We start from the raw sequence: 21,562 nt of genomic DNA, 5'->3' as shown, positions 1-21,562 counted from the left end.
TCATTCAAGACTCTAGCCACTGCTTACCACAACGTTCTGGTGAACCTGAAGGTCTGCTTACCACAACGTTCTGGTGAACCTGAAGGTCTGCTTACAGCTTTGTGACTTTGTGGCTGGTTCTTGCCATTTGGAAAGGTTCCAGTGGCCCAAATTTGGAGGCTAAGTGGCTCAAAGGGAGCACATGTTTGGCATACAGGAACCCAGACAGCAGGCAGGGACTTGAGATGATTCTTTAAAGTGGACCAGTGGTGTGATACAATATCAGGTGCCATCTTTGACTTCGACAGTTGTCTGCACTGGAGTAATGCCCATTGGGCAAGGTGGGCAGCTGCCCAGGGCATCACCTTGTGGGGGGCATCAAAATGCTGGGTTCGTTTTTGGGTATTTTAGTGGTTTTCCATTTTTGGCCTGCAGGGGACGCAGTTTTTAGGCTAGCGGCACCAAAATTTCAGCGTATCATCAGGAGACGGTCCTTATGCTACCCCCCAAGTTTGGTGAGGTTTCGTTCAGGGAGTCCAAAGTTATGGACTCCCAAAGGGGGTGCCCCTATCCCCCATTGTTTCCAATGGGATCTAATAGGAGATAGGGGCTACAGTTTTGAGGGTCCATAACTTTGGGCCCCCTAGCCAAACCTCACCAAACTTGGGGGGGGGGTATCATTAGGGCAGTCTCACTGATGAGACCCTGAAGAGAAGTTTGAGACTGTTAACTTTTCAGAAATGTGCCCCCCACAGCCTGCAACCCCCATTGACAGCAATGCAGAAAACTCAATGCAGAACAAAGATTCTTGGGCAAATTTCTAGGATGTTCCTGCAGGGGGTGCATTTTTGGATGTATTGGCACCAAAATTTCAGGGTATCATCTGGAGATGATGGCACCCCCAGAGTTTGGTGCAGTTTGGTTCAGGGGGGCCAAAGTTATGGACCCTCAAAACTGTAGCCCCCATCTCCTATTGGAAACAGAAATTTTGGTGCTGATATGTCTAAAAATGCACCCCCTGCAGGCACCAATGTCCTGGTGCAAAATTTTTTTGTCGTGATGGAGTGGTCGCCCAGGGGGGGGGGGGGCATCCAACTCAGGTTTTGCCCAGGGCTACAGTTTGCCCAGGGCTGCCTCGTTACGCCCCTGAGTTGTCTGCTGAATCTTGGTGTATTTGGGACAGGCAGGAGGCAATGGCGCCAAGAGGTTTCCACAATAGATCATCTGCCTCCCATTTCCCATCGATTGCTCCCTCCTTCCCTCCCCACAAAAAGAGCTGGAAACAAAATTTTAATAATTCCTGTGACTCAGCCTGCCGAGCACACGACTTATCCTCATTTAAATGGGAGAGTACAAATTGGCGGTGGGTGGCGAGGGGAAGTTTCTAGGGCGGCTTTGAACGTAACGGATATTACTGCGCAGAGAGAATTTCCATGTAAGAAAGGGAAGAAGTTAAAACTGCACCGAACTGGCAATGCCTCCCTGCCCCAATATGTCTGTTTTGCTGTACTTCTACAGGCTGGGCAGGTGAGGCTCAGCGGGGCGTTCCAGAACATGCATGCGCAGCAAAGCTGCCGTGCGCCACACAAACAGACGCTCAGTCCAACATTTGGAATTACAAAGTACATCTCTGAGGACAAAAGATGCAACCCCCAGATGGATTGAGGTTAGCAATGTGTACGTGTCTGAACCTGTGTCTGTGCTATGTTGTTCAACAACATGGGCATAATTTCATAGAATTCAGAATTCTTTAGTAACAATTGTTATAAATCCCCCATTCTTTATATATATCCCCAAACAATGGTTGTTAGGAGAAAATTAGGGAAGTCTAAATGATGTTATAAACAGCTTTCTGGATTCATAGAATAATAGGTCATTTGTGCACTTGGGGGTCTCCTTCTCACTGAGTGTTCATTCCCTGCAGGTTGGATTTTCAGATACACACACAGTTTCCCCTGTCACAAACTCATCACGCCTCAGATCAGAGAATCTCAGTAGTTTCTGCAATGTCCGAAAACACATTTCCTCGCTCAGGTCTTGCAAACTGAAGGCCGTGGCGGCCTTGATTGAGACAATCCCTCTCATGTTGGGTTTTCCTCTTTTAATTTACCTAGCATTACTGTCTTTCCAATACTCCCCAAAATGAGTGAAGCCCTGCCACCTCCGAAGAAAGGCACAGCCTGCTCTTCCTGGCAGATGCCCAAACTTACCCAAAGGAACTGAAGGGATCACTGGATCAATGGGCGAAGGCCGGGCATTTACTGGGATAGGCGTGGTGGGGCCATTCACCATGACGTGGCCTGGAGGAGAGGAAAGGTAAGGTTACAAAGCAGCATGTGGGAAAAGGCACTCAATTGCCACTGATGCAGGATCCCTGCCCACTCCCAGTGTTCCACTTTCTAGCCACGCACCCAAGTAGTGGAGGAGCTTCTGGGCTCGGTTCTGGACAGGCCGCAAATTGAAAAGGTCGGGGTTCTCATCAATAAATTGGGTGTCCACCGTTCCCCGGAGAAACTGGTCATTGCCAAGCACGTTCTGCAGGAAGGGGATGTTGGTCTGCAAAAGAGGAGGAGCTCAGAGTGAGGCCAAGATGTTGCCTGCTTACTGGATTTATTAGCATTATTGTTGTTGATTTCACAGCTGCCAGTTCTTTAGCTGGTTGTTGGCCTTTCATTACAATTCAACCCTCACCCAGAGGCCGTTGTAATGTATCAGTATAGTATTCATGCAGATCCCAGCAAGGCTGCCTTCTGAATCTGACAGATATTAATTTTGTCAATTTGAAGATGTTTCAAGTTAATTTTGTTTAAATCACAGCTGCCAGTTCTTTAGCTGGTTGTTGGCCTTTCATTACAATTTGAGCCCCACTACAACACATGCATACAATAAAACTGAGTTTAAAATCAATTTCAAATTCAGACGGTGTCTAAAATTTCACATAAACACTATAACATTCCAGATTTCCATCTGCACAAAATACAACACACCCAAAACAGAATCCAAAACGAAATCAGAAAAACTGAACAAGGCGGGGAAGAAAGATGGCAGAAGAGAGGAGGAAGGCCATTTAGATGAAAACAACCAACAACCATTTCTGTGTCAATTATGTGCCTGGTGGAACAGCTCTGTTTTATAGGTCCAGCAGAATTGCATCAGATCCCGCAGGGCCCCAGACTCACTAGACAAGAGCATTCTGTCAGGTTGGAGCCAGGGTGGAGAAACCCTTGGTCCTGGTTGAAGCTAGCTGGACATCTTTTGTGGAATCAGACCCATAGGTTATCTGACCCGGCATCCATTCTTCATGGTGGCCAGACAGATGTTTCTGCTTGTCTGTCCCCAGCAGACAAGTATCACAGAACACTGCCTTTGAACCGAGGGTTCCGTCTACCTATCATGGGTAATAGTTGTGAGTGGAACTTTCTCCCTTCATGAGGGCATCCAACACTTCTTGAAAGCCATGTAAAACCTCCTCCTTCATACCTGACGAAGGGAGCTTTGACTCTCGAAAGTTTATATCCTGGAAATCTAGTTGGCCTCTCAGGTGCTACTGGACTCGAATCTTGCTCTACTGCAGGCGAATATGGCTACCCACCTGAAACTGTCTGAGCAAATCCTTTCTTTTGTCTGCACCCAATCTACCCATGCACTGGGTGGTCCTGAATTCTCTCCATCCACTTCCTCCAACCCATGGCTGGGTCTATACATTCCTACCATGTTGTCTCCAGCCCCAGGCATCTTTTTTCTAGACACAAAGGTCCCAAATGCTTCAGAGTCTCATAGGGAAATTGTTCTACCTCCTGGGATTTTGGGCTCCCACTTTCCAGCCCCTTCATTCACACAGATTACCACAACAACCTGGCATGATCCACAGACATATAAAACTGCCCAATCTCTCGTCAGTCTTCTGGTCCATCTCGCTCCATATCATTTGATCCAGGTTCTCAAGCAGAGAAAAAGATTGTCCCAGCTGTGCTTCTTGGGATTCTTTATCCGATAAACGCGACCGAACTTAGAGCCTCCTGCCCATACGGCCTGTTCTCTGTCACTGAACCACAGGAATCCCAAACCTGCTTTTAATCACACAACTGTTTAGCAACTTAAACCTGGTCCACCTGAAAAAGCCTGTGCTCTTGGCATGTATACAAACTGTTTTATGTCTACCTACACAAATGTATCTGATGAACGGAGTTTGGCGCTCCAAAGCTTATCTTATTGGTCGCTACGGAGCTACCTGACTGAAATCGAGCACCCAAACATTGTGGGCAAATGGGATGAGATGCTTATTTGCTCATGCTGTTACCCAAAGTAGGCGGCCTCAACTCTTAGTTGGGAGAAGCAGTTTCTGAAGACAGACCTTAGCGAGAAAGGGGAGCTGAAATCTGTAACCCATGTTTACAAGAATAGTTAAAGAAGAAGAGTTTGGATTTATAGCCCCCCTTTCTCTCCTGTAGGAGACGCAAAGGAGCTGACAATCTCCTTTCCTTTTCTCCCTGTGAGATGGGTGTGAGAGCTCTGAGAAGCTGTGACTAGCCCAAGGTCACCCAGCTGGGGTGTGTAGGAGTGCACAGGCTAATCTGAATTCCCCAGGTAAGCCTGCACAGCTCAGGCGGCAGAGCAGGGAATCAAACCCGGTTCTTCCAGATTGGAATGCACCTGCTCTTAACCACTTCGCAACTGCAGCAAGGACTCGGGCTTCAGAAAGTTACTGTGGAATCTCTTCAATGAGCAGGCTGTTGTATAACTAACAATGGAGTGTTATTACTAAAATAAAGAGAAGCAAGGAATACATTTTTCAAGTGTAGCACATGCACGCACAAGGCATACAAGAGAACTAAGAGAGAAAGGGAGGAGTCAGATGGAGAGTCAGGGATGGGGGATTGTTCCCAGTTCTGCGAGGAGAGATCCAACAAAAGCAACAGCTGAACGAGAAAAGGAGCCCACGCGGATGTGGGTGGGTGTGCAGGGATCCAAGACACACACATTATAAATGGCCACAGGACTAATATTTATAGTTGGAAATGAGTGCCGTGGTAATATGAAAGGCAAACGGGCAGGAAGGCCGGAGACAAAGAATTGGCTATTTTTCCTGGGTCCCAACAATAAGGAGAAGCTTGATGAGTCCTCAGAATACAAGAGAATGCCCGGCCTATTCTTCTGGATGCTGATTAATGGCTGGGACGGGTGCAGGTGAATGCTGGGATGGTGCAAATTAGAATAATTAACGGCCGGCTCGTAGTGCTAATTAAAACACCTCAGGGTGAGACAATGGAGGTCAACTAGTCCCATTATTCAGCCAGGCACACCTTGGGCCATGGGAAAACTACAGCTTCCCTCATAGCACTAATTAAAACACCTCAGGGTGAGACAATGGAGATTAGCTAGTCCCATTATTCAGCCAGGCACACCTTGGGCCATGGGAAAAGTAGAGCTTCCAACCTCTTCCACTCCCCACCCTCACCCCCACACGTTCTTTGGCAGACAAGATGGAGACCAGAGCCAAAGTCTCTGGGAAAACGCCATTTTGTGTGGAGAAGTGTCTTGTTCTCAGGTCAGTTCCTGTTCCCTGTGCCTCTGACAGCAGCCTGTGGCGGGGAGGGGGTGTCTGGAATCTCACAAAAAGTGTATCACCCAGGTAGTGGTCTCAGATTGAGGGGCACTGTATTCCCCAACAAGCCTCAGACTTAATTCTTCTTCCTTCCCCTGCAAGAAGTGCCCGGCTCCATTTCACCTGGCTCAGGCAGCGTTGAGTGCCAGTGTGGTGTAGTGGTTAAGAGCAGGTGCACTCTAATCTGGAGAACCAGGTTTGATTCACCAATCTGCCACTTGAGCTATGGAGGCTTATCTGGCGAACTGGATTAGCTTGTGCACTCCAACACATGCCCACTGGGTGACCTTGGGCTAGTCACAGTTCTCCCGAGCTCTCTCAGCCCCACCCACCTCACAGGGTGTTTGTTGGCGGGGGGGGGGGAAGGGCAAGGAGTTTGTAAGCCACCTTGAGTCTCCTTACAGGAGAGAAATGGGGGATATAAATCCAAGCTCTTCCTCTTCTCTCCTATGCTTTCAGAGGTAGCCTTGTTGGCATTTGCTGCAGGATCCATGTCCCTCCTTTGCTTCCACCAACCAGACTCTGACAAGGAAGCTCTTTGTTTTTTAGCGTGGGATGGATGTTACTGCCCTCAGGAAAAGAAGCGAGAACGTCCCCATCAACCAGCGGCTTCTAAGGGTCTCCTGCTGTGAACCCCCAGGCTTCCAGTGTCAAGCTCAACCACAGCCTCTGTTCTTCTTCCCCTTGAGGCAAAGTTGCTCTACTGAACTGTGGGCTGCTGAAAATGTCTGCTCTGTTATGCTTAAGGGTGGAACTGACCAGGAGCTGAAAAACTGACTGGAAAAGAGGAAAAGCTAGGCCAGCGCTATGCTTCATGAGGAGGTCAGCATTTTGGCCTCCTGAGGGCAGGACTACCTGTGGACCAATGGTACGCCCCTGCCAGATGCCCTTCTGCCTGGCTTGGAGAGTTTCTGGAAGTGCGTGGCAACCCAAACTGGAAAGAAGAGGCCCGGTTTGATGGACCCTTGGTCTGATACGGCTGGGCTCTTGCATCTTTAAGTAATCTGGGCCAAGTCCCTCCGGGGAGGGGCTGCTTCATCCCAGCACAACTGAATCTTGTCAGAGGGTACGAAGATGCTGATAACTCCATCTTCGCGGATGTCTGGATGTCTTTCTACTCTGATAACATTTTTAAAAAACCCACCTGAACAGTGGATTATGAATTTCTCCTAACATGGTAATTGTCAGGTCTTGGGCCAATAATAAGCGGACTCTAGGTACAGGATCAGTAGTCTTTATTGATTGGGCAGCAAGGGCTCCAGCTTCAGAAAGCCAGTTCTGCCGACCCTGGCTTTTACGGTCATATTTATTCCCCTTGACTCCTCTGAACTCCCCCCTCCCAACTTCCCGGAGAATGTGAGAAAACGAGGTTTGAAAGACTTTGTTTGAGAAGACAAGTATCCCAAGGCCAAGCGACAGTCCCTTGCTGGGCTGCGCCTGCAGCCTTTGCCATCTCCCCCTCTCAACCGGTCAGCCTAAATAGCTACATTTCCAAGTGCACAGTAATAGCGTAAGGAAACAAAAGACCCATTAACATTTGACAGGTGTGGTTACATTGAAGGTCAGCGTGCAGGGCCCCTGCCCCAGCAGATCCAGTGCTTCTCCACCCAAGTGTCACCCCCGTAGTCTGATGCCAGGAGGGGGCAGGTGCCACTCCTGACAGTAGCACAGCAAAGCAAAACAAGGCCACAGGAGACACTCGGGATGTCTGGAATAAAAAAACTGCACGCCCCAATTGGACGGTGTGAAGTTGCTTTCACCACTGGTCCAGCTACTTTTTAAAATGTTTATTTTGCAACATTTATATCCTGCTTTTCTGCCCTCACAAGGGCCCGTCAAGGTAATTAACAAATTAGAAACACATAATAAAATGACGTTTAAAAACTTTTTTTTCCCCTGGAGTCAGGAGGAGAAGTCAACCAGATTTTGATTAACGATTGCATTAAAATAACAACAACAGACGGGGCACATGATGTGACAAAGATATATTATATCTTTTATTTTCTTCTTGTATGCTCTGTCTTCTTTCTCTTTTCTTTGATCTCTCATCATTGTAATGTTGGAATAATCAATATGTAAGATGCACAAACCTTTTTGATTTTAGAATGTTCTTCCTTTCTGTCTCATAATAAAGTTTAATAAAAAATTTTTTTTTAAAGACATTCAAAAACAATTAACACCCACTCCCCGCCCCCAGCTAGGCTAGTCTCACTTCCTCTGACTGGCAGTAGCTTTTCAAGACCTCGGGGAAGAGAAAAATCTTTCCGCTACTGGAAATCTTGGCGTTGGAGAGCGAACCTGCAATCTTCTGCATGCGAGCCACGGACTCCGCCACTTCAGACCATCGCTGGGGCCGTGGCTCAGAGGCACGTGGCAGGTACCATGTTCAGTCCCCCAAGCCAAAAACTGGGTAACAGCTGACATTTGAGAACTCTGCTGGAGAGCCTTTGCCAGTCAGAGGAAATAAACCTGACCTTGACAAAACTGGAATCCACGCACACAACCTGATGAGTCTCTCTGCAGGGCGACAACATCTTTCGCTGCTCCCTCAGGGGTGGCCACGTCCCCTGTCTCTTGACATAATTAGCAGAGACGAAACGTGGAGAGAGCAAAGATGACTGGGGAATGGGAGAAGGGCGCCGAAGACAGGCCCCGGGGGGGACGCCAGCTGCTGAAGCACATCCGAGGGACTTCAGAAATGGGAACACTGGATGAGAAGCCCCACACGACGCCTGGCTTCCCTGAGGAAGGAGCAGAAGGCCTGACGCTCTTTGGGGGCCCAAGAGCCAGCGGTGCATTTGTGTTGCAGCTGTGACCCATGCATACCTCCCTGCTGTCAGTCATGGAACCTGAAAGGTATCCTTTTCACCTCGATGAAGTTTTGCTCTGGTGACTCCTCGGACAGGTAGCCTATTCTCTTGGCTGCAGCCCTCTGCTCAAGAACGTAGGGTCCTTCCAGAGGCGTAGGGAGGGAAAATAGCGCCCGGGGCAACACCTGCTCTGTGGGGGCCCCGCCCCCCATCCTAGCCAGCGCCCTGAGAGAGCCTGGTGCATGCTGCCCCCTGGCCCTGCCCTGCCAGACTGCTCCTCTGCCAGTTGAAGGAGCAGCCTGGCAGGGTGGGGCCAAGGGGAGGGCTGTGGGGGGCAATTATCCACCCCCACTGGGGACATGTGACCCCACATGTTTCTGTGAGCATTCTGCCTCTGGGTCCTTCAGACAAGGCACAGCCAAAAGGGGCCTCTTTTTACCTATTAGAAATGTTGGGTCTCAGCTGAGGGTCAAACTGCATGTAAGATCAGTGACTGGATCTCGTAGTGCATTTTTCTTTTCAACTCTATTTAGAAATAACAACGGTGGCAGTAATAAATTACACGGAAAACATGAATAAAACAGTTGTTTAACTATGGTGTACCATAAGAGGAATACGTGGATCAGTGAGCATTTGTGTAATAGAATCATAGAGGATTTGGGTGGCTGGTGAAATATTTCACTTGCTTAAGATTCGACTGCATAATAAACCAGGATGGAGCTGAATCATAAGGACCTTTTGTGGATTTGCTCCATAGAATTTCCAGTGAATTTTTAAGAAAAAGATAGCCACCTATTTGTGAGTTTAATTCTATGAGATGGATTGTCCATGATTTACTAACAGCAATGAAATGAACTCCCGTCTTTTGTGGGGTATTATTTTATGATCAAACATCTCCAGTAGAACTTCGGTCATTTTTAATGAGATCTTATATCCTGATGTACATTTCTAATCATAAAAGGCAACCAAATGGAAATGGGAACCCCAGAGTAGGGTGGGAGAAGGGTTTAACCCTTTCCCCTCAGGCCATTTTTCCTAACAAAAATGCCTCCGGCTACCATTTGCTCCATGAACAGGAAAAAAGACAGGCAACATACCGGGCCTGTCTTTTTCTCTGCTAAGGCTCACAGAAACTGAGTGGAAAGAAAAAGGGGAATCCTCAGGAGCAGGGTGGTGGGAGAGCGCCGGATCTCCATACAGAAGATCCCAGGTTCAATTCCAGTTACAAGGATAAGGAGGTAGATGGTATAAAAGCAACCACAGAGCTACTGCCAGTCCAAATGGATAATACTAACCTCAACAGACCAATGTTCTGACCATTCCCCCTCTGCTCCCCTCCCAGCAGTGGCTTCTTAAAAATAATATGTAGTGAAACCTGATTCCTGCTCTATGTCAGCTCTATGATTCATTCAGTGACAGGCTCTGGATTTTCTCAGTCAGAAGTCTATACTGGAATGAACATCGAAAGCCAGTTCTAACCCACACTCCAAATGCCCACAGCTTTATTACCCCCGTAGTCTACTCCCTCCCCCCCACCTACGCAAAGTGGGAAAAGCAAGGGAAAGCAAAAGTCCCTTCCCAAGGTCTAGGCCTAGGGGCAGTGGTTCTCAACCTGTGAGTTGCGACCCCTTTGGGGGTTGAACGACCCTTTCACAGGGGTTGCCTGAGACCATCGGATAACACATATTTCCGATGGACTTAGGAACTGAGACACAAATAATTTTATGGTTGGGGTCACCACAACCTGAGGAACTATATTAAAGGGTCGCAGCATTAGAAAGGTTGAGAACCACTGATATAGAGCCATCTGGCCACCCCTCCCACCGCAGAGAAGGCCAGAGATGCTGCTGTTATCTATAGTTGCAAGCAGAGAGAAAGAAGCAATGAGTGGTGAGATTCAGCAACCCAGAGGGGACCCAGAACTTAAGACATTAAGCACACACTGACACTCTGGCACATACCCCTGGACACTGTCTCTGATGCTGTGCAGAGGCCAAATAACAGGACAGCATCTGTTCGACAAACTTAGGGAATAAGTAAATGAGAGCAGAGACAAACAGTAGGAGATGTTTTTCTTTAAAAAAAATGGGATTCATCATGTAAAAGAGGGAGCAAACCAAACGGAATCAAAGATGTTTCTACTTGGAAGATAAGGAGGTGTTTGTGTATGTATGTAGGCAAAACAACCACCCTTCAGTAAACTTTAGCTGTTTATGCTAATTCTGAGAGGGAAAGACTCACACGCATACATTTAAATGTGTATAATTAGGGATGCCAGGATAATCTGGCAGTTTTGTCTTTCCCCTGCTCATGCTACAGTGTGGCTGGCGCATACAATTACCGCAAACCCACCTTCTATCTGTCCAATTGTATGTAATTTAATTTTTGTCAGGGAAAATTAGCATCAGCGGCTGGGTGAGCAAACTGGGGGTGTATGTACAGTTTTGAGGACAGAGATACACGTCCAAATGCTGATACTGTCGAAAGGAAAGGACCACGTCTATACTTTTGGATGGCAGATCCAAGGGGATTTAAGATGCCCTCTGCAAGTTTGGTAAGTATCCAAGACCTTGCATTAAAAAAAAAATTTTGTGTGTAAATACAGGTTTCATATTTTCTCTGAGAATGTATTCTGCGACATGCCCAGGTTACTCCACAAGGGGGCAGGCATACCTTCCCTATTTGACCGCATCCCTAAGAGCTATAGCATGAAGGGACCAAATCCTACACCAGTGGTGGCGAACCTATGGCACGGGTGCCAGAGGTGGCACTCAGAGCCCTCTCTGTGGGCACGCACAAACAGATCCCCCACCCCCCCCACATCTAGGCTGGCCTGGGCCGCTGGGCTCGATTATTAGCATTAAACTTAAGACCTAATTTTGGGGAAGCAGTGTAGGTAACCCTGCTAAGCGCTGTTAAACTCCACTGATTTTCATGCGAAGAACTAAAGCCGCCAATCCTTTACCTGGGAGTAAGCTTGAGTTTGTGCTGGCAATGGGGCTTGCTTCTGAGTAAACTCTCCTAGGGTTGTGATTCACCCGATTAGAAGTGAGTTGCACGGTTGCTTCCAGCAAAGCCACCAAGCTTACTCCCAAGTAACGCGATCATTTTGGAGCTAACTATTGGTTTTTCTAACTCCAGGCCAGGCTCTGTGCCTCTCCAGATAACATGAACTAGAATTCCTATCAGCCCCTACCAGTAAATGGCCACTACAAGGGCCATGCTGACAGAGGCTGATGGGAATTGTAGTTCCTGAACATCTGGAGAGCCGCAGGTTCCCTACCCCTGTTCTAAACTAAAACCTCAGTATTCAGGTTAAAATGCCGTGTTGGCACTTCGCAATAAATAAATGGGTTTTGGGTTGCAGTTTGGGCACTCGGTCTCAAAAAGGTTCGCCATCACTGTCCTACACATTTGTAAGGCCAGTTGGTCTGACTCATTTGGAAAGAATCCTCAGTTGCCATTTGCATGTTTCGGTCTTTCCAAGGGCCAAGAAACAGGCTGGCTTTCTCTTCCTCTCCCTCCTTCTTCCCTCTCTCTAATCAATAGACTTTTCTCCACAGGACACAGGCCAACAGAAGAAGTTCCACTCGATTCATCGTCTGGCTTTTCACCCCCTTGAAATGATTCCTGGCCGCCATGACACGATTTTCCCCCCATTTTTTTTCGAGTTCTGAGTTGAATTGATGCTTCAGGGGCATAGGTGTTAAACTCGCGGCCCTGCAGATGTTATGGACTACAGTTCCCATCATCCCCTGCCAGCATGATGCTGGCAGGGGATGATGGGAACTGTAGTCCATAACATCTGCAGGGCCGCGAGTTTGACACCTGTACTTCAGGGCTTTACAGCCTCGGGGTGCAATGTATATTCCTTGTATACTCAATGCTTTGAAGTGTCCCCCCCAAATAAAAGAACAAACAGAAACGCTGCAAAAGACACAGGAGAGGGGGAACTGAGCGAGCTCAGAAAATGGCTCCAAGGAGGAAGTTCAGGGAAGCAGTCAATCGCTAATTAAGACTAAGACATTTAGCTGATTAATCGGGTTTGATTAGTCAGTTGAAAACACGGCTGATTGACTTTCAAAGAAATGCATGAATCCGAAAGTGAGTGTTAAGAAATTCTGCATTATTTCCCCTCTCTGCAAGCTCATGTGTGTGGATGCTTGTTCTAAGAGGATGCTGGCTGAGCGCAGTCTCTAAAAATAAATTAGGTCTCTTTCTTCACAACTTTGTTTTTTTTTATTAATTTTATTATTAGCGTTTGCATAGCCACGTCCAGTGTTTCAAAATAACTCATCTGTCTGCTATTCCATCTTGCTGGCTCCCAACTACCAACTGGCAACTTGGAGTAACTGTGTCCCCTCCCCTCCCATTTCTTGCTCTTCCCTACTCTCAGATCATAAATTATCGAGACAGGGAGATGCACATTATAGGTTATTATATAGGATGCTACTGTTTACTATTCACCATCACCATTGATTGACTGACTGTGTGTTCCTGCATTGCAGGGGTTGGACTTGATGGCGCTTGGGGTCTCTTCCAACTCTATGATTCTATGGTCAGCAGGTTCAATGCTTAGGTTTTAGTAGTATTAGCTTTCTGTGCTGTTATTGTATTATTTATGTTTTAAATTTTTGTAAGCCACCCTAAGCCCAACCCTAGTTGGGAATGAGCAGGATATAAATTTAATAAAATTTAAATAAAGAAAACACATTATCTTGTCATCCTGACGTCATCATTCTGTGGTAAGCCAATAATCATATCCTGAAGCAGTGTGCCCAAGGCTACCTAACGAGTTTGGGGCAGCAGCAGAATTTGAACTGGTGACTTTCATGGTCACAGCAGGGTCTCTAACCCACTATATTACCAAAAGCTCCACGTTTTATAAATCATGTGTGTGTTAAGTGCCATCAAGTCACTTAATCGGTAAAATCACAAGATTAATCAACAGTTTTAATCGGATGGCAGCCCTATAAACAACTGATCATTAATAACAATTAAGATTAAATGCATTTGCATAATTGCAGAAAACAAAACAAAATCCCATGCTGTTTGTTAGAAAGAAAAGCCATCTTCTCGTACTCACCCCTTTAAAAAAAACCACTTAAGCACTACTTTGCAAGACGTGTCTTTTAAAAACACAAACAGTATAATGTGACCAAAAAAATAATAAAATAAAATCAATGATGCCATAAAAAAAAGAAAACAGATTCACAAAAAATCTAAAATTCATGAGCTGCAAAGAAGCGGAAAGCCCATTACTTAAGAAAACCAATATGTTAAAAGTTATTTGATCTTTCTTGGGTAGAGCTACAACTGGATGTGATCCATGGGAATATGCCAGAAGTAGAAGTTGGTACTGACAATGCAGTGCCTTCTTGTACTGTTTTCTTATTACACAAACACACCAGAACGAAAACAAGCCTCAAATAAGCAAAAACATGCCCTCTGCCATCTTCCCTCCCCAATATTTGCCAGTTGCTAACCAAAGACATGTCTTGATTCACCTACTCACTGAACACTTCCAGCCCATCTTTCTCCTCTGTTTGTGTGCAGAAAGCTTCGGGAACACCGAACCCCCTCCCTGCCCGACATACACAGAGCCCTAGATCCCAGTTAATCTGCCCCAACTATTAGATATCGCATCAGGAATCAGAAATGGGAAAACAGCCCATATCAAAAGCCAGGCAGAGTTGAAGCTGGGACCTGGGAGATGGAATACCCAAACTCTGGCACTCGGAGGATCATAAGATTCTGTCCTCTGAGAACCCGGGGGTCCTGGACTCCTCCTTTCTCCCAGTCCCACCCACCTCGATGATTCAAGGAGGAGTGGGTCGAGCACACGTATGCAGGCACAGGGGGGCATGCTGGATCATCACACACACAATAAGCTCCTTATAACTCAAATCCAACCTCCTTGCTCCCAATTCTCAATAAATCCCTCTCCATATTGAGCCTATCTCTCCTGCCTCTTTGTCGGTGTTAATAATAACAATAAAAAAAAACCCTGCTCGGCAGCTGCTGAGATAAAGACTAGCAGCCTCACACGTCACCTGCTCTTATCTATCTAGCAATTCAAACCCAGTGCTTAAAACTGGAGGAGAGTGAACAAAGATTCAAAAGGGTAGCCATGTTGGTCTGAAGCAGCAGAAACAAAGTTTTGAGTCCAGTGGTATCTTTAAGACCAACGAAGATTTATTCTTGTTATAAGCTTTTGTGTGCATGCGCAGTTTATTTATTTATTATTAAATTTATATACCGCCCCTCCCCCGAAGGGCTCTGGGCGGTGCACAACAGCTAAACGACAAACAATAAAATACACAAAATACAGAATAAATAGAATATTAACTATAAAATAAAACTCTTTAAAACACAGATAGAGGACAAAGACACAATGGATCGGGCCTGCCTTAGACAGAGGTGTGTGTGTGTGGGAGGGGGAATGGCACCCAGGAAATACCTGCTCTGGCTGCCCCCAGCCCTCTTTGCCCCCCCGTGCCCCCACTACCCTTAGGTTGGCTGTGCTGCCGCCAGGCGTCCCTTGGCCCCTCCAGCTGGTGTGCACCCGGGGGCATGTGACCCCACATGCCTCTGCCCTTAGACTTCTGAAACAGGGGACAGAAGAGTGGAGAGACGCTTCAGGTCTGAGTGGACAATACTGAACTAGATGAATCAATAAGGGGTGCCCTTTCTGTTATTACCATCAGCATACCCTCCTGCTTTAGAGGGATATGCACGTAGCCCCCCAGTTCTTATGCCTTTGTTAGCCTCCATCAGCTACATATGTTGCCTACATTTGCTCTGCAATGGTCAGCCCTCTACCGCTTTACAAGCCAAGAGGGAGTTTGTTCTTTAAAGTCATACCCCAAAAGTTCGAAATATAGCTCAGCACCTGCAGCTGCAAGAGATGGGGAGGCAGTGCGCTGCATGGCGCATTAACGTTCATGTACATGCACAGACGTTGATGTGCTTTAATGACGCCTGGCTAGGGGCTGAACTTTTTGGAGAAGCTGGGGAGGTCACTAAACGTGCAGAATGACAACAGAAGCAATTCACACAACATTTTAATGCCATCCCTGCCATTAAAGGTTTTGCTGACATAACTTCAGAAATTGGAGATGGACCCCTATTAGTTCCCTGGCACGGTTGTTCAGTCATTCAACGAACGATCAGTTGTTCCATCCTATAGCCTGGTTTTTTCCATATATAAAATGCCTTTTAAAATTCCTACTTTTCCTCCAGGGAACTCAGAACAGTGTGCTGGACTCAGGAGAGGCAGCATAGAAACATTCTAAAGAAATGTTTAAAACATTCTAAAGAAATAAAAACATGATCCATATTGTATGCTCCCAACATCCCTGCGAGGTGGGCGAGTCTGACAGAATGTGACCCAGCAAGCTTTATGGGAGTGTTAGAATTCGGACCCAAGTCTCCCAGATTTTTGGGTCCCATGCTATAATACTTTACACCATGCTGGCTCCTCTGTAAACTCCGTGATGTACTTGCGATAAATTAACCAGTCTGGATTGAATTACAACCCTTGGATTTATTTATTTATTGGACTACTAACCTGCTCCCTCCTGTCAGGACAGGTTTAGAGCAGCAAACATCAACATTATCAGTTCCAATAAAATAAAAATAAATCCACACAACAATAAAAACCTGGCACCTTAAAATATAATAACCCACGAAGGGGGAACCACTAAAATTTCAGTGCTCTCCCCACACCCCACATTAAACAGTGATCAATAACAATAAAGCGGAAGAGGAAGGGAGAGAAGAGAGGGAGACCAGCTAAGTTGGAGAAAATAGTTGCTGTCCTCAGCCATAGGCCTGGCGGAATAGCTCCATCTTTCAGGCCCTGCAAAACTGCAATAAATCCTGCAGGGTCCTGGTCTCACTAGGATGGAGCATCCCATTGGGCTGGGGCCACAGCCAAGAAGGCTCTGCCTCTGCTGGAGGCCAGCTCAACGGTTTTCAGGTCAGGGATCCCCAGTAAATTATTATTTGCAGAGTAAAATGCTTTGGGGGACACATAGGAAGAGGCAGCTTCGCAGATACAAAGGTCCCAGATCATGATTATTAATACTAGAACCTCGAACCTGATTCAGTATTCTATCTGGAGCCAGTGCAGCTGATAAAGCACTGGCTGGATGTGACCCCTGCACAGTTTCCCAGTAAGGACCCAGGGAACCCCATTTGGACCAGTTGAAGTTTCCAGATCAGTCTCAAGGGAAGCCCTGCATAGAGCGAGTTGCAGTAGTTCAGTCTGGAGGTGACCATTGCATGGATTGGAGCAGGACAAGTAGGGCACCAGTTGCCTAGCCTGGTGTAGATGGGAAAATGCCAGCTTGGCCACATTTGTGACCTCAGCCTCCATAGAAAGGGAGGAGTCCAGAATCACACCCAGGCTCTTGGCTTAGGTACCACCAGCAAGAGCTGGGAGCGGACACCTCAATCCTGCATCTCCCTAGCCCAGCCACAGAACCTCCATCTTTGATGGATTTAATTTCGGCCAGCTCTGCTTCATCCATTTCACCCTGGCCTCCAAACAGCTGGCCAAATTTTCCAGGACCGTACTTGGCCAGTCACTCACCAGCTGATATTGCTGGGTGTCATCAACATACTATTGACACCCCAGTCCAAAACTGGACCAGCTGAGCTAGAGGGCGCATCCCAATGTTAAACAACATTGGGGAGAGAACTGCTCCCTGTGGGACCCTGCGCCCCAACGGATGACACAATAAGGGTCCTCTTCTCTCATGTTACCCTCTGTTCCAGACCCTGGAGAAACAAGATGAGCTATCATGAGGCTGCCCCTGGATATCGGAATTGCCAAGGTGGTAAGTCAAAAGATCATGGTCAACTATGTGAAATGCTGCTGTCAAATTGAGAAGAACCAGCAGCACTGACCCACCTTGGTCCAGTTGCCTCCAGAGATCATCCATTATAGTGACCATAGCTGTATCCATCCCATGACCAGGTCAGAAGCCAGACTGAAATGGATCCATGTTCCGCTAACCCTGTTTGGGTCTGGACTTGCCAGCCTCTATCTTCGGGCATCCTGATAGACGTGGCAATTCAACGGTGTTCCGAAGCTAAGGTTACCCATTGCAAGAAGGTGCCCTCATGCGCTCCTTTGAATGTCACTATCTTACCACGCTTATTTCTAAGCTCCTTTCCACCTCTATAATTTATTATAACACTATCCCATACTATTTTAGTAGTTCATTTTTTTCTAACAGAAAATTTAAAATAACCACCCTATAATACTAGTACCGTGTTAAAGTATAAAAAGTGCTTCTCCTCAGCGGGGACCCCAAAATGGAATACAACGTTGTCCCCTTCTCTATTTTATTTTCACAACAACCCTGTGTAGGTTAGCCTGGGCAAGTGTGCCCACTGCCCACCCAGCAAGCTGCCACGCCAGTGTGGAGATTTGAATCTGAGTTTTCCGGATCTACTACACAGCAATGGCTCTCAGACACGGGTGAAGCCTTTTTATACTTTAACACAGTATGTTATAGGGTGGTTATCATTTTAAATTTTCTGTTAGAAGAAAAGAACTACTAAAATAGCATGTGATAGTGCTATAATAATAATTATTGAGGTGGAAAGGAGCTTAGAAATAAGTGTGGTAAGACAGTGGCATTCAAAGAAACGCACGAGGTCACCTTCTTGCAATGGGTAACCTTAAGAACACCGTTGAATTGCCATGTCTGTCAGAAGAAGTAGTTAAACACATGCATACACTAATAATATTATCATCGTGACCCTTACAACAGTCTTGTAAAGTACGTCAGCATTATTGTCCACAATTGCAGATGAGCAAATGGTTTGCCTATAGCCACCTAGGGAATTCACGGCAAAAGCAAGATTTGAACACGAGGCTTTGCCATTTGTGCTCAGTCTAGCAGCCACTGTGCTGCAAAAGCCCTCGATATGCTCCATAATATCTTTTGCACTGATTACAGCAGAACTGGTAAAAAAATGTCTCAAGCTCTCATCAGTGGTATAACTGGATCTATAATTCCCTTAGAAGCAAACATAGTCTTAAGTTATTTTAAAGTGGTTGGGCGTCACAATGTATTGAATTAGTAGTGAACACACAGCAGAAAAAATTTATAATGCTTCTTACCGGGGGGAAAATTGGACGCAACTTTCACTGCACATAGGTACAAAAGGATGGGATCAGTTGCCCTTATGTCTAAATTAACTTATATGCTGAGGAAGCACGCAGAGGAACAAGTGCATTTATTTGGAAATGGAGAATGAATTAATCAATTAATTTTCCTAGTGTTTTGGCGACAGATACAAGGATCATATTTTTATATGAATTAATTTAGAAACGGATAATCAAATAATTTTCCTAATGTTTTGGCAAATGATACAAGGATTATATTTTATATGAATTAATTTAGAAATAATCAAATAATTTTCCTAATGGGGTGCTGTGTGGTTTCCGAGCTGTAAGGGCGTGTTTTAGCAGCATTCTCTCCTGAAGTTTCGCCTGCATCTATGGCTGGCATCTTCGCCAGCCACAGATGCCAAGAAATTTGGCGAAACATCAGGAGAATATACTAGAATTTTCTGTCCTTACAACCATAAACCACCACAACACCCCAGTGATTCCAACCATGAAAATAACCGACAGCCTACAAATTTCCTAATGTTGTGGCAACACATACAAGGATATTTTTGTATGAATTTTCCCCTGTACTATTCTCGGTTTCCCTTTTTAAAATGACTAAATTTACAAATATATGTCATTCTAAACTCTTAACATCTCTCCCCTCCTTCAGATATTATTCTGCTATGACCAGTCCCTGGAGGGTCCCTCCCTCTCTCCCTTAGATTTCAAAACAGGACCTTCCTATCCAGCCAGGACCCTCTTCGCCCTCCTGCAACATCCCCAGCCCCACAAAGGGATCTCTGCCTCCTAGCAACCATCGCCCAGGACTACCAGATGAGGACCAACTTGGTACCAGCTGCTCTTTGCTCCCTTCCCTTCCATTAGTGCAGTTTCTGATGAGTGATACGGGGGGAGGGGGGGGACAACGAGGAGGAAAAACAAAGGTGATGAGATGTGTAGCAACAGATCGGAAATCCGCCCACATCCAATGCAATGTACAGTGACCGCACATAAAGAGCAGTGAAACGGGATGGGAAAGTAACACATATTTGATGCACTAAAGGGGGGGGGGGCTTGCTGGCGTCTCAGTTCCCCGCGTTGGGGGGGAGGGAGAGAAGGGAAGGCCAGGCAGCAAGATTAGGGGACCCTTCCCTTGGCAAATCCCACAGGAGGAAACAAAAGGCTCCTCGGCAGCTGCTTCAGATCCCCAGGACAGCTCGAATCCCTCGTTGCCCCCCAGGCCGAGCTGGGCAAGGAGGTGCTGGAGAAGGAAGAGGAGGAGCCAAGCTCGGCAGCTGCTTGCTCCGGCCGGCCAGGCAGCCCCGGCCCAGAGGAAGGGGGGTGGGTGGGAAGCAGAGATTCCGGGGAGCGGCGAGGGGGCGCCCCCACGCCTCAATCCCAGCCCGGCCGAGAGGCGAAGGGAGACAAAGCGCGTCGGAGGGACCCGGGAGGAAAAGCAGGAAGGGGAGCTGCGGAGGCAAAGGGATCCAGGGGCTTCCTGGGGGAGGGAGGGAGGGAGGGGGCGGAAGGACCCCTCCCCTGGATGACAGCCCTCGGGGCCGGTGAGGAACTCGGTCCCGGGACTGCCAAGGCAGCAAACGCCCAAGGCGCGGCAGAGCCCCCCACCCCCAGCGGCTGGCCTGCCTTAAGAACCCGGCACAGCGGAGACACTGGTCAGCCTAGAACTCACGGACAGCCTAGAGCCCGGCCACGATCCCCAGCCAAGGAAGCCGGAAGCGAAGCCCGAGACTCCCTGTAGGGACATGGGGATTTGGGAAACCGAGGATCCCGGACCACGAGGGGGCTGAGGAACGGGTGGGAGCCGAACGGTCCCATTCATCCGGTGCTGGAGATCTGGCAGGGAGGAATTCCGAAAAGCCAACGAGGTTGGACCTTGCTGCGAAGGACCACAGCCGGAAACTGGTGCAGGGAGGACCTCAAAGGCGGCGGGGCAGGAAAGCGCGGCTCCAGCACCCCCTCCCCCCCGAGGGCGACCCCTGCCTGGGATGGAGCCCAGGCGGCCGGAGGGGTGAAGAGATCTCATGCAGCAGGAGAGGCGGAGGGGCTGCACTGAACAGCGTCGCCCTCCTTGCAAGGACCTGGGACCGGAGCTCCCGAAGGGCAAGTGGCTAAAAGCCCAGGGCATGGCCCCCCGGAGCTGCGAAGGACCAAGTGGGCGTCTCCGCCAGCAGAAGAGCCATCGCAGCGCGACGAGGGAGAGAACCCGGGCAGGCTGAGTCCCCGAGCCGACAGGGGGGCAACAGCGGCCCTCCCTGCAGAAGCCTTATTAGCACGGGGGGTGGGGAGCGAAAAGAAAAAGGCTCCCTGCTGCCCTCGCCTCTGATGCCCCCTCCGGCCATCGGCCACTTTCGCCGCGGCAGCAGCGCCGGGAGGCGGACGAGCAGCCCCTGCCCCCCTCCCATGGCACCCGGAGGAGCTGCCAGCGGCGGTGGGGCCCCGGGGCCACGATCCGCCGAGGAGGCGAGCCTGAGCCCGCGGCACGGAGGCACTCAGCGGGGCGGCGGGGCTATGGAGGGCGGCGGCGGCGGCGGCTGCGCTGGGCGGCCCTGAGCGACTGAGCGGAAGGTAAGGGGGGGGGCAATCAAACGACCGGGGGCGGCAGGGATCGGGGTGTGCGGGGGGGGAGGGGGTCTGGACAAGGCTCGGGAAGTCGGGTTGAGCAAGGGGGGAGGTTGGGGAAGGAGGAGGCCTGGCGTGACTAATGTCCTGCGGATGGGGGTTGCAGAGTGCTGCCCCCCCCCCCCCATAACCAAACAAGCCAGGAAACAGCCCCTCTCTCAGCTGTAGCTGCATGTGCTACAAAGCCAGGGTGGGCTTCTGGAGGGGATACTGTTGTCGTCCCCCCCTTTATTTGCTTCCCTTTATTTGCTTCTCCAACCGCCCCCCCAAAAAAAATCTTCAATAAAGCAGAGCAGAGAAAGTTGCATCGGCCTCCCCTGACCTTTGTCGCTCCCTCTCCCAGCTTTGAGTCAAACCCTCCAGGGGTCCCCTTTAGGGTAGTAGATGTTTGTTGTG

General features: G+C 48.2%; 2 protein-coding genes across 4 annotated transcripts in view; one reads left to right on the top strand and one right to left on the bottom strand.

The window, feature by feature from the left end:
- The window catches only part of PC (pyruvate carboxylase), a 473,075-nt gene that overhangs the window by 56,170 nt on the left and 395,343 nt on the right, over positions 1-21,562 (bottom strand). For all 3 annotated transcript variants that reach the window (XM_048512904.1, XM_048512913.1, XM_048512922.1), the window contains 2 exons: positions 2,391-2,535; positions 2,190-2,279 (listed from right to left, as the gene is read on the bottom strand). In XM_048512904.1, the coding sequence (XP_048368861.1) occupies positions 2,190-2,279; positions 2,391-2,535 (235 nt within the window). The remainder of the gene's footprint in view (positions 1-2,189; positions 2,280-2,390; positions 2,536-21,562) is intronic.
- Positions 19,675-21,562, top strand: part of LRFN4 (leucine rich repeat and fibronectin type III domain containing 4) — a 28,832-nt gene continuing 26,944 nt past the window's right edge. Inside the window, exon 1 of the mRNA XM_048512936.1 lies at positions 19,675-21,112. The gene's annotated coding sequence lies outside the window, so the exon portion shown is untranslated. The remainder of the gene's footprint in view (positions 21,113-21,562) is intronic.

This window comes from Sphaerodactylus townsendi, linkage group LG01 (genome assembly GCF_021028975.2).
Source record: "Sphaerodactylus townsendi isolate TG3544 linkage group LG01, MPM_Stown_v2.3, whole genome shotgun sequence".
NCBI lineage: Eukaryota > Metazoa > Chordata > Lepidosauria > Squamata > Sphaerodactylidae > Sphaerodactylus > Sphaerodactylus townsendi.
The sequence above is the reverse complement of the archived record's forward strand: the minus strand, read 5'-3'. Positions and strand labels throughout refer to the sequence as shown.